Source organism: Nicotiana attenuata, chromosome 1 (assembly GCF_001879085.1).
Source record: "Nicotiana attenuata strain UT chromosome 1, NIATTr2, whole genome shotgun sequence".
Lineage (NCBI taxonomy): Eukaryota > Viridiplantae > Streptophyta > Magnoliopsida > Solanales > Solanaceae > Nicotiana > Nicotiana attenuata.
In genome coordinates, this window is record NC_031989.1 from 22,095,785 (window position 1) to 22,108,441 (window position 12,657).

The following is a 12,657-nucleotide window of genomic DNA, read 5'->3' on the forward strand; positions in this document are numbered from 1 at the left end:
TGACCACGTCTTATTCCCTATCTATGTGAAGCGCGGAAGAGCAAAATTGGGCCATTGGGTTTTGGGGGTGTTTACCTTCATAGATAGGTGCATCCACATCTATGATTCTAATCGTGGAGCTATTAATGATAGACTTGTTTTGGATGCTGCATTACCTTATGCAATTCTAATACCTTACTTCTTGAAGAGTTTCTGATTTTTATGTCGAGAAGAAGGGCATTGATTGGAACAATGGTGCATATACCGATAAATCCCATTCTGATGCTTTGTAGATTAATCTGGTTAATAATGTTCCCAACAGATCAAATGGTAGGTTAATCTCAATTGTTTTACTATTTTACTATTAGTTTACCTATTTGATCTGATTTTTTTTTTTTTAATTACAGTGATTGTGGTGTTTTTTTCTTTTTAAGTTACTTTTGGCTATTTTTCAGGCTTCTTGCTGAGTATTTCATCCTTGGTAAGGAAATTCGAAAAGATAACTTTGACATTGAGACACTTCGCACCAGGTGGGGATCTCTGTTGTGGGATTATGGAAGGAAAAAACAATAGTCCGGTGCAATTAGTGGTGATGAAATCACAGGGAGACTTTTCAAGAAGAGGAAGAGGGGCCGACCGAGAAAAGTAGTTCTGTTTTTTCCATTTTACTGTAGTTTTTCTATGTATCAGGAGTTGTTGCCTAGTTTCGTCCAAGTACTATTCTGCTACTTGTGAGATAGCATTAAAGGATTTTATAGATGTTTTTTATTTTTGTGTAATTTGCGGTAGTCATTACACATTGTGGCTTGTGAATGAATTATATTTTAATGAATATATCAGTTGCTTTTGTCCTTTAACAAAGTATGTATTTTCATTATGGTTGCAGTTTTGTTGTTGTAGCAGGGTTTATACATATTTATACAAACTTATACTCTCATTTATACATCTGTATACATATAATACCAGCAGTTCTGTTTTGTATTTGTACAATGTATCAATATATTTAGCACCATTAAAAACAGCAAACACACTATTATTGGATAATCAAAACATGTATAATGAAAACATATTTAACACAATTGCAATATATAGCGTAAGTTGTAAATCTTTATTGACATTTGTAATTCAATTACTTGTGAGACTTAACTACTCAACATTTGTAACTCTATTCTTTGTGAAACTTAACTACTCAACATGACAACAAAATGTAATAGGAAGTGTTATGTTTTCAACTAGCTATTTTGGTCGATTCCTACATGTTTTTTCTACCCACCTTGTCCACACACAGAACATGAAAATGCCTCTTAGACTCTTTTTCTGAAGCAGGTTTGAGGTCTTTCCTTTCTTGGCCTTCCTGCATTCCTTCTCCCTTTAGGTGGTAGGACCACATCTTCCATCACCTCTGTTGGGATTACCCATAGACTCTCATCTGGCATCGGATTCACTGGAAATTCATAAGTTCTAAGGAGTTTATCCTTCTTGTAGTAAAAAGAGCAATACTGGCCAGGTTTCAGCTGCTGGTTCTTCAAAACCGCCCAAGCATGCGGACATGGAAGTTCATCCATTTGAAATTTTCCACAACTGCATGTTCCCTCTTCAAGGCACACTATGTTTCGCCTTACCCCTTCAAACACAGTATATAACTTGTCCGTAGCAGGCCTCACCTGCAAAAGTTTTTTTTTAAAAAAAAAGTGAAAGAACATTATACATTATTATACAGAGATATACATCCTTATACAAGCAGTAAAATGCAAGTCACCAGTGCCAAGCATCATTATATTTGATTCAATTTACCGTCATTTGCTCCGATGCAATCAGATTTTCCCGAAGGAGTTTGTCGTACTTTTCGCCAAGCTCTGTAGATGTCTCCATTGCACTTTTTTTATTTTTGATTGTTCCACTGTTGTAGCAAATTTGTCATGTACTCCAGCAATCGCATTACTGGTAACTCTCTAGCATCCTTGTTTGCTGCATTAATTGACTCTACAATATTGGAAGTCATTACCATCGACCTTTTCACTTTGGAATATGCCCTAGACCACCTTTCGTATCCAATTTCGAACAAGTAAGGCTGCACTCTCGGATCAATCCTGCACATCTCTATCATATGGTACTCAAACTTCTCTATCGTGTAAGCTCTAGCCAAAGCAAAGAAGATATCCTTCAATTGTTTGTGATGTTTCTTGAATGTGCGCTTTACATTCTGCCACAAGTGAAACATGCAAATACAATGTGGTACTTCTGGGTACACAGCTTTTGTGGCATTGAAGATGCTTTCATTTCTATCTGAAACTATACACATCCCTTCCCTAACTCCAAAAGTACCCTTTATCTGGACAAAGAACCACTCCCAAGATTTGTTATTCTCTGAATCTACAATTGCATATGCAAGTGGAAGGATTTTTCCTTTTTATACAAAATAGATATTAGGATTCAGACAATTATACAAATATTATACATAGTTATACACAATTATACAATTTTATACCAACTGCAAATTTTATAAAAACAGTAGCTGTGAAATCCTATACACTTTTATACATGAAACTACAACATTATACAAACTGCAGAAACAAGGTAGATGCAGTCAACTCACCAGTTCCATCCTGTGTGCAAGCAGTCAATATGTACCCTTATATGCTGCTTTAAGGAAACTTCCATCAACAACCATTATCGGTCTGCAATGCTCCCAGCCCTTGATAGATGCATATAGCGAAACATATGCATAAAGAAAGCATCCATCTTCTGATTTGTGCAACTTTGTAACCGTTCCTGGAGACTTCGGCAACTCCTTATATGAATCACTAGGACTCCCTCTTATCATTGCCATTGCTATCTCTTTAGCTCTCCATGCTTTCATGTAGCTCACCTTAATTCCGTGTTGCTTTTGTATGTCCTCTATTATATCATTTGCGGTGTAAACTTTTTTTGGATTAACATACTTGTCATTGACTATACTAGCAATTACACCCGAAGTAGCTTGACGTTGTGTTAAGTATCGTTCACCATAGCCGCATGTGTGATTATTGTTGTAACTTCTCACTTTGAATATGTTTGCCTTGAAAACGGCAGAAGATTTGAAACTCCAAGCACAATTTTCATCCATACACATAAGGTGATACCTAGGATTAAAGATTATTCAACTTCTAAATACACTTGTAGACAAAAACATAACTACATATATACTAATTTTAATACCTAGATACAAATATATACTACTTTATACATATTTATACATATATATAACAGAATATACAATTATTTACATACCTTGTTGCGCTTGATCTCTTCACCTTGAATTGGAACTTTTCACGTACAGCCAAGTTCTTCATCACACTGACAACTGTCTCTTTATCCTTATAAACTTGATCTTCCTCGACAAATTAGTTCAATATATCATCTATTATACCCGTGTTTTTACTAAATTTCGTGTTTTCAATAAATTTGATATCAATAATCTCAGTGCTATAAATTGTTGATACATCTCTAGAATCTGAACTTGTACCAACCAAACAGCTGGAACTTGTAGCAACTACACAACTAGAACTTGTAGGAACCAAACGATTTTCATATATCTCTTTCATTGTCACAAACAAAGGATATTCAGTGAAATTCAAGTTTTTCTTCTTTAATTCGATATACACCTTCACACATGTATCGTTGTAAATCAGGATCGGTGGAAAACCAACATTTGGGAGAAAGTTAATCTCTATTGTGTTTAACTCACTATCGATCCTAATCTGTTCCAAAATAGTTGCAACTAAATTGTTGTAGGTGAATGTCGACTCGATTATTACACAATCGCTGACGAAATTGATAAACTTGTTTTCTTCCCATTCACCACTATGAAGAGCGTAAACTGGAAAAATCTCCATCGAACAAAAAATGGAAATCAAAATTGAAGCAAAAACTAAAATTGCACTGATTTGCAGCAAACAAATTTTACTTTTCGTGTTTGATTTGTTGTTAATTCGAGATAAAGAAGAAATTCTAGGGTTTTTGGAGCTGCATTCAAGGGAAGATCTCGTTTTTGAAGTATTTGGGGAAGAAGATTGGAAAGAATTTGAGAAAATGCAGAAAATCCCGTTTTTTACTCCCAAAAAAACGGAATTAACGCTCCTTTTTCAGATATAGGCCTATAATTTTTGGGCTACTCAATTGTAAATTGAAATAAGGTCTATAAAGCTGAAAATGAGGCCGCCCAATTGTTTTAATATGAAATTTTCCCTTAATTTAATTTGTCTATAACACTTCTTTTCACTTTCGATGCCCATATAGCGAGGTGAAATTATTTTTTTTGCCACGTTACCTTTTGGGTGACAATAACTCCACTTTAAACAAGAATAGCGGGGTGTTCGTTCACACGTAAAGTATAGGTGTGTAAATGACTTTTTCGAACAAGTGTAATAGGTACTGTATGCCTTTTCTCTTTATCTTTTCCAATATTCTTCACATGCATATGAAAAACTGTAGGAAAGTTTGGGACTACACATAAGGAGTGCTTTAAGGCCCGATAGGGTTATTAGTTAACCTTAATATTTCCTATATAAGTACAGATACAGTGTACAACTAAAGACACTGAAATATGCAGTATTTTACTATGCTTAGTCTTCTCTCAATCTAACTAGGGTTTAGACTGTGAAATTAGGGTTTGCTCCAACACACCGTGACAACCACCGCCGACCAGTAATTTGAGTCGCGGTTCATCCGTCTTTTACTTCCACTAAGAAGAACAAGTAAGTTATCTATTTATGATTTAAATGCTATCTAATGTGTTTAGATTAACGTATTCTTTCATTGGTATCAAAGCCATATGCTGATTTTCTAGTCCGGAGTAAAATATAGAATAATTTTGATTTTCTATGTGAATGTTAAAATATCTGTATTTTTCTGGGATATTGGACTGATTAATTTTTTTAATCTCCATACGATGATTATTTTATCAGTTTAATTGAAATCAATTTTCGGATCTGATCAATAAGAAAAAATTTAGTTTGTTTAATCAAACCCTTTGATTAGCAATCCAATCCCATGTTGCCTTTAGAATACCACCATCACCTATTAACTTGTCATGACCCAAATTCCATAATAGGTCGCGATGGCGCCCAACAATGCGGTTAGGCAAGCTAACGGTGAACCTCCAATTTAATTATCCAATTTAGCCTTTAAACTTAGAATTTTCATTAATTAAATAGGAACTAAACATGAAACTCATGGAAACATATGCACTGCTTTACCAAAAATAATGGGTACGAATAGTACATAGAGTAATATGATAGTAACAACAAGTAGAACTGTGAAAATCTCTTAGAAGCCCCCAAAATCCAGTGTCACAAGTGCATGATCAATCTAGCGAATATACAAAAATACGATAGCTAATGTCCGAAATAGAATAGACAGAAATAATAAATAAGGTAGAGGGAGACTCCAGGTACTGTAGATCGAAGCAGGCCAAGCAGCTCACCACTAAGTCTCCGTAAAACTGCGACTACGCGCCCGTGTGACCACTGAAAGTACCTGTCTCAGTACCTGCACAATCAATATAGAATTGTAGCCTGAGTACATAAATCAACGCGTACCCAGTAAGTATCTAATTTAACCTCGAAGAATAGTAACGAGGGGTCGACTTGACACTTACTAGTGGTCAAGTAACAAAATACATAAAGTAGACATATATGAAGTGCAACAAGTAGCAATATAACAGATAAACTTTAGTAGTAAATCTCCAAATATGGATCATTATGAAATCACTAAAATGTCATAACTAGCCTCGAAGGCACGGACTTAGCTGATATCAATACCAATCAAGTCTCAAGTGTTAAGCACGAGTCTGCCCAGGCGAATGACCCGATCCCATAGGAATAGTGATACACAGTATTGTCGAGGTGAATGATATGACCCCATAAGAGTAGTGTTACCTTACTGCCGAGGTGAACAATCTGATCCCATAAGAGTAATTGATAACACTACCGAGGCGAATGGCCCACTCCTATTAGAATAGAGAAGCTATATCACTCGCGAAAATACATGCGAGTTGGGAAGACACGGATCTATTGTTTCATCAAATATTCCATAATTTCCAAAGTAAAGGAACCAGTCAATATTTTATTCTAGCCTCAGTCCTAGTCATAAATTAAGGAAATCAAATATGCATGGTAAATACAAATAACACATTTAAGGCATGATGTGAATGTAAGTCTATCCGAACATAACATGAATATAGCTACGTACGGACTCTCATCGCGTCGTGCATACGTAGCTTCCACAATAAATAGCACACAACAATTAATACGCCTAAGGGAATAATTCCTTCTTACAAGGTTAGGTAAGAGACGTACCTCATTTTCAAGCTCACTACTCGGTTTTAAGACCTCACCAGTAGATCCCAAACAACGCCCGAGCAATTCGAAACTAGCCAAAAACCGTACAAACTAATCAATATATAGTCAAAAGCTCATAATTTAACTATTAAAGTGATTTTCCAACCAAATTCAGAAAGTCCATAAAGTCATCCCCGGGCCTACGTGCATGGATTATGGAAATTTTCGAAGATAAACGTTACCCATATAATTTATCCCCAATTCCATAATCAATTTCGTAGTCAAATCCCATTTTTACTAAATTCTAGGTTTCCAACAAAATTCCATAATTTTTACTAATTTTCATGTTAAATCTACCCATAATCCATATATTTAACTCAAAAGTTGTTAGAATTCACTTACCTTGTGTTGCTTGATGAAAGTCCCTCAAAATAGCTCCCCAAATTCTGCCAATCCAAGTGGAAATGAGAGAAAATAGAGCTAAGTCCCGTAATAAATTCAAGTTTGCCCAAGCCCCCCTTATTTGCGATCGTAGAAGGCCTCTGGCAATCGCGAAGGCTAACTGCCCAGTTGACCAAATTCGCCTTATGTATTTGCGACATGCTGATCACGTTCGCGATGCCCAACGAACACAAGCTTTCACGTTTGTAACAACCCGGCCGATCATTTTGTGTAGTTGTGCCCAGTTACCCTTTTTATGCTTCACACATATGTGTTTATGATTTTATTACTTGTGGGGTTGGATAGTTTCATTTCGGGAAGCTTTCGGATTGATTTGGACCCTTTGATTCTTGGCTTAGAGTCCTAAGTTAGAAATGTTGACCAAACTTTGAATTTTTTAAAAACGACCCCGTAATGATATTTTGATGGCTCTAATAGCTTCGTATCGTGATTTTTCCTGGAATTGAGTTCGGAAGTCCGTAGATTGATTTATGTTGTTTTCCAAAATTTGGCAATTTGAAATTGAAAAGTTTGACCGTAGGTTGACTTTTAGCTATCGAGTTCGGAAATTGATGTTGGGACTTGGAATAGGTCCGTTATGCTATTTAGAACTTGTATGCAAAATTTGGTATCATTTGGAGTTGATTTAATAGCGTTCAGATGTTTAATTGTAATTATACATATTCTTGAACTTTTGCTTTGAACATGTATTTTAGTGTTTGATTTGTGGCTTTAGACGTTATTTTTGTGTTTTGATCGCGCGAGTGAGTTCATATGACTTTTTTAGACTCGTGTGGATGTTTGGTTTAGAGCCCCGAGGGCTTGGATGAGTTTCAGATATGTTCAGGAGTGTTTGGTACTGAAATTGTAGAACCTGGTGTACCAATGCTTCATGTATTGCATTTGCAAACACCAGGTTCGCAATTGTGAGCTTAGCAAGGCAGCCTCAGGTATCGCTATTTCGATATCAGGCTCGCAATTGCGAAGTGGTCTAGGTCTTTGGGTAGTTCGCATTTGCGGCTAAGTTGTCGCTTTTGCGAAGGGGGCAGGGTTCGCATTTACGAACCCATTGATCGCAATTGCCAGGTCCCAATAGGAAGGTCAAAGGCAGCATTTGCGATGTATTCTTCGCAATTGCAAGGGTTCACTATCGCGAACCCATGTCACAATTGCGACATCAGCAACAGATCAAAATGGCTGGAAGTCGGGATTTCATCTCTCATTCACTCATTTTAGAACTCTAGACTCGGTAGGAGGCAATTTGGAAAAGAGATTTTCATGTACAAACTTTGGGTAAGCGATTCTAATATATTTTTAATCATATTCCATCAATATATCTTGGATTTTAACATCAAAATCATGTGAATCAAAGTGAAAATTTGTGAAACTTTGTCAAGTTTTTGAAAAATAAGAATTTGTGTTTTGAGAGTCGATTTGGGCTCGGATTTTGAAACTAATACTCCCTCCGTTCCAATTTATGTGAACCTATTTGACTGGGCACGGAGTTTAAGAAAAAAAGAAGACTTTTGGAATTTGTGGTCCTAAACAAGGCAAAAAAGGGGCCCAAGGTACTTGTGCGGTTATAAAAGCTTCTCATAAAGGATAGAATTGTAAGTTTAAGCTAAATTGTTTCCAAATTTAGTAAGGGGTCATTCTTTTTGGAACGTACCAAAATGGAAATAGGTTCACATAAACTGGAACGGAGGGAGTAACATATATGAACTCATGGGGTCATGGTTAGTCGGAATCTACCATTGGACCAAGGTTTTGACCGGGCGGGGCCCGGGTTGACTTTTTGGAAAAAGTGTAAAGATCTTAGCTTTATCTATTGTAAATAATCTCCCTTGCATTGTTTGATAATATTAAATCGATTTTACTTAGATTTGAGCCGTGTGGAGGCAAATTTGAGGGAAAAGCTATTTTCGAGGGTTGAATTGGCATGTTTGAGGTATGTATCTTGCTTAACTTTGTTTGGGGGAACTACCCCTTAGGATTTGGGATTGATTGTGTCATTTGTGCCATGTGAAAGCCGTGTACGCAAGATGACGAGTAGGTATACGGATCGTAGGTGGTATTCGACCGGTTTAGGCTACGTAGACTCTTTTCATGATTTAATTGAAATCTCATATCATGTTCTAAATTCTCATAATCAATCTATTCCTACTTCTGTTAGTTTGTCCTTACATGCCTTAAATGATTTCGTTAACACTTGTTTTACATCCTAATTGATAAACTGCTCTCATGCTTTACTTGAAGTTTTGGCCTCTTTTATTGTTAGATTCTATCTCTTCATTGTTGATTATCATTATTTGAATACATTATACATGTTATCTCTTTCAATGTTGATTATCATTATTTGAAGTTATTGTTCATGTTATCTCTTTCATTGTTGATTTTCATTATTTGAAGTCATTGTTACACGTTATCTCTTCTATTGTGAGTTACTCTTATCTAATATCGTGGTTATATGTTATATCTCTCTCATTGTTGAGTTATTGGTGTTGAAGTTGTGAAAGCCGTTATCACGTTGAGGCAAAAATTTTGTTGTTGAGACATCTTTCTTGTTGAGCATTTCACATTCATTGTTGTTGTTGATATTCTTGTACACACTGTGGTAGAACCATGGGCTATTATTGTGGAAGAATTGATATTGTTGATTATTTGCAAGTTTTGACTTATGGGCACTTGTGGTGTGAGTTGTTATTGTAATGTGATATTGGCGCGCATGCGGCGGTATAAGGCTAGGGGTTAATGTGCATGTGGTGGCATAAGTTGGGACTTATGTGCGTGTTGCTTGTAGGGGAACTACATGAATCCACGCGGCATCATAAGGTGGGCTAAAGTGCGTGTAGCTATTTCGGGAAAAAATATTTTCAAAACTTATTTAAATATAAGGCTCACGTGGCGGTATAAGGAAAGATTATAATTGAGATTTTGAATTGTGAATACGAGGCGGTACTTTGGTCGTGATTCTTGATATAGACACGAGGCGATACCTCGGTTGTGGTTCTTATTGTACACGAGGCGGTACATCGTTGTGATTCTTATTGTTTATCTCATATTGCAAAGAGTTTTGGTGGGAAGACTTCTTGTTGTTTTGTCCTTCCTTGTTCTATCAGTCATTATCCATATATGATCATTGTGTTTCTCCTTAATCGATTTCTTTTTGTTATTTCCATGCCTACAATTTCTGTGTTAGTTCATGCTATTAATTTGTTTCGTATAAGTTATTTCTCCACTTTCCATTATTTATCCTTATTATGTTTCATATTGTTTATTTATATTCTAGTAAGTGTATTGACCTGTCCTCGTCACTTGTCTATCGAGGGTAGGCTTGATACTTATTGGGTACCGTTGTGGTGTACTCATACTACACTTCTGCACATCTTTTTGTGCAGATCCAAGTATGTTTGCTCGTGCCAAACGTTAGTGATCAACTGTTAGCTGCTTACAGAGACTTCAAGGTGTGCCTGCTCGGCGTCCGCAGGCCTCGGAGTCTTCTTCCTTTACTTTTACTACGGATGTATTTTTTTTCATTCAAACAGTGATGTAATAAACATTTTAGCTTACTTTGTAGAGCTTATGACACAGTTCTACCGGTCTTGGGGAGTGTATTGTTGAGATTCTATATTTGAAAGATTATAAGAGTTTATCTGACTTGTTTTAGTGTTTTTTTAATTATATCTGTCCAGTTGTTATCAAATGTTAGACTTACCTAGACGTAGAGAATAGGAGCCATCATGACATCTTACGGAGGAAAATTGGGGTTGTGACAAGCTGGTATCAGAGCCCTAGGTTCATAGGCATTACGAGTCATAAGCTGATTTAGTAGAGTCTTGCGGATCGGTACAGAGACGTGTGTATTTTCTTCGAGACACTACAGAACTGTTAGGAAAACTTCACTTCTTTGATTCCTTATCGTGCGAATTGGTTGACTTCAAAAACTGAACCTGTGACTTTCTATTTTCTCGCAGATGGTGAGGACACATCGTGCTGGATTAGATGATCAGACACCCCGCCCCCTGCTAGAGCTGCGAGAGGCCGTGGCAGAGGCTGAGAAAGGGCACGTGGTGAAACTAGAGCACCTACATGAGCTGAGACAGACGAGCCACCACTAGCTCCAGTTGGAGGATAGGCACCTGAGGCACCTGTTGCCACCCCTGCGCTTCTGGAGACCCTCGCACAGTTCTTGAGCATGCTTGGTACTCTAGCTTAGGCAGGGTTGATTCCACTTGCACCAGCCACATCTCAGGCTAAGGGAGGAGCTCAGACTCTTGTGACCCGTACCCCAAAAAAGCGGGTCCATGTTGAACAGGTCCCAGAGGTTATGCGGATAGGGCAGCAACATCTGAGAGGAGTAGCTTAGACTTGAGAGATTTAAGAAGTATCACTCTCCTACTTTTAGTGGTTTGGCTTTAGAGGATGCACATGGCTTTATAGAGGAGTGCTGTTGTATTCTCCGCACCATGGGTATTGTGGAGACGAGTGGGGTTACTTTTACCACATTCCAGCTGTCAGGAGCAGCGCATCAGTGGTGGCGGGTGTATGAGGAGGGTAGCCTAGCCGATGCAACTTCACTTACATGGACTCGATTTTTAGAGTTATTCTTGAGAGTGTTTGTTGCCCAATCCCTTAGGGATTCATGGCGCGTAGAATTTGAGCAGCTACACTAGGGTACTATGTTAGTGTTAGAGTATGCTGTCCGATTCAGTGACTTGTCCAGACATGCACCTACCTTTGTTTCTACAGTCAGAGAGCGAGTTTGTCGATATATCAAAGGGCTCAACTATGGTATAAGATTCAGCATGGCTCGAGAGTTGGAGATAGATACCACATATCAGCAGGTGGTAGAGATTGCATAGAGATTAGAGGATATGCGGGGCCGCGAGATAGAGGACAGGGAGGCCGTGAGGCCTCGAGGTACTGGAAGATTTAGTGATGGCCACGCTGCAGCTACAACCCGTCATGGTAGAGGCTATGTGAGTCGTCCAATCCACTCAGCACTTCCAATTTCTAGTGGTGCTCCGGTTATTTCGATGTTGCAGGTTGCACAATTTGCTCCACCACTTTCTTGTGCACCTCCAGCATGGGATGCCTTCAGCAGTCAGTCCAGCCGACCAGGCCTGAGCCAGTCCCAGCAGCCACGCCCACCAAAAGCTTGCTTTGAGTGTGATGATGCTCGTAACATGGTTAGAGACTGCCCCAGACTCAGGAGGGTGCACCTCCACAGACTACTCAAGCTCCACGGGTTTAGTCATGTCCACAGACTTCTCAAGCCATGATTGCTACCCCAGTTGCCACACCACCTGCACAACTAGCTAGGGGTGGGGGACGGGAAGGAGAGGTCAACCTAGAAGGGGGAGGCCAGGCCAGATTTTATGCTTTTCCAGGTAGGACGAAGGCAGTTGCTTCAGACACAGTCATTACAAGTATGGTTCTGGTTTGCCATAGATATGCCTCAGTCTTATTTGATCTGGGATCCACTTATTCATATGTGTCATCTTACATTGCTCTGTATTTGGATATATCTCGTGATTCTTTGAGTTTTCTTGTTTATGTTTCCATGCTTGTGGTAGCTTCTATTATTGTGGACCTTGTGTATCGGTCGTGTTTAGTTATTATTAGTGGTTTTGAGACCAGAGTTGATCTATTGTTGCTTAGTATGGTAGACTTTGATGTTATCTTGGGCATGTACTGGTTGTCTCCCTATCATGCTATTCTGGATTGTCACGCCAAGACTATGGCATTGGCTATGCTAGGTTTGCCACAGTTAGAGTGGATGGGTGCATTAGATTATGTCCCTACCAGGGTTGTGTCATTTCTAAAGGCTAAACCGATGGTTGAGAAGGGGTGCGATGCTTATTTAGCCTCTGAGAGAGATGTCAGTGCTGATACTCCTACTGTTGAGTCAGTTCCG

The 12,657-nt window shown here is 38.3% G+C and overlaps 2 protein-coding genes across 2 annotated transcripts; both read right to left on the bottom strand.

Annotated features, from left to right (window-relative positions):
- Positions 1,284-1,851, bottom strand: LOC109233792. The gene is made up of 2 exons (XM_019399658.1): positions 1,774-1,851; positions 1,284-1,643 (listed from the first exon to the last, which is right to left on the bottom strand). The coding sequence occupies exons 1-2, from the start codon at positions 1,849-1,851 to the stop codon at positions 1,284-1,286; spliced, it is 438 nt and encodes a 145-aa protein (XP_019255203.1).
- Positions 1,862-2,809, bottom strand: LOC109233800. The gene is made up of 3 exons (XM_019399664.1): positions 2,611-2,809; positions 2,468-2,470; positions 1,862-2,385 (listed from the first exon to the last, which is right to left on the bottom strand). Exons 1-3 carry the CDS (start codon positions 2,807-2,809, stop codon positions 1,862-1,864), a joined length of 726 nt encoding a protein of 241 aa, XP_019255209.1.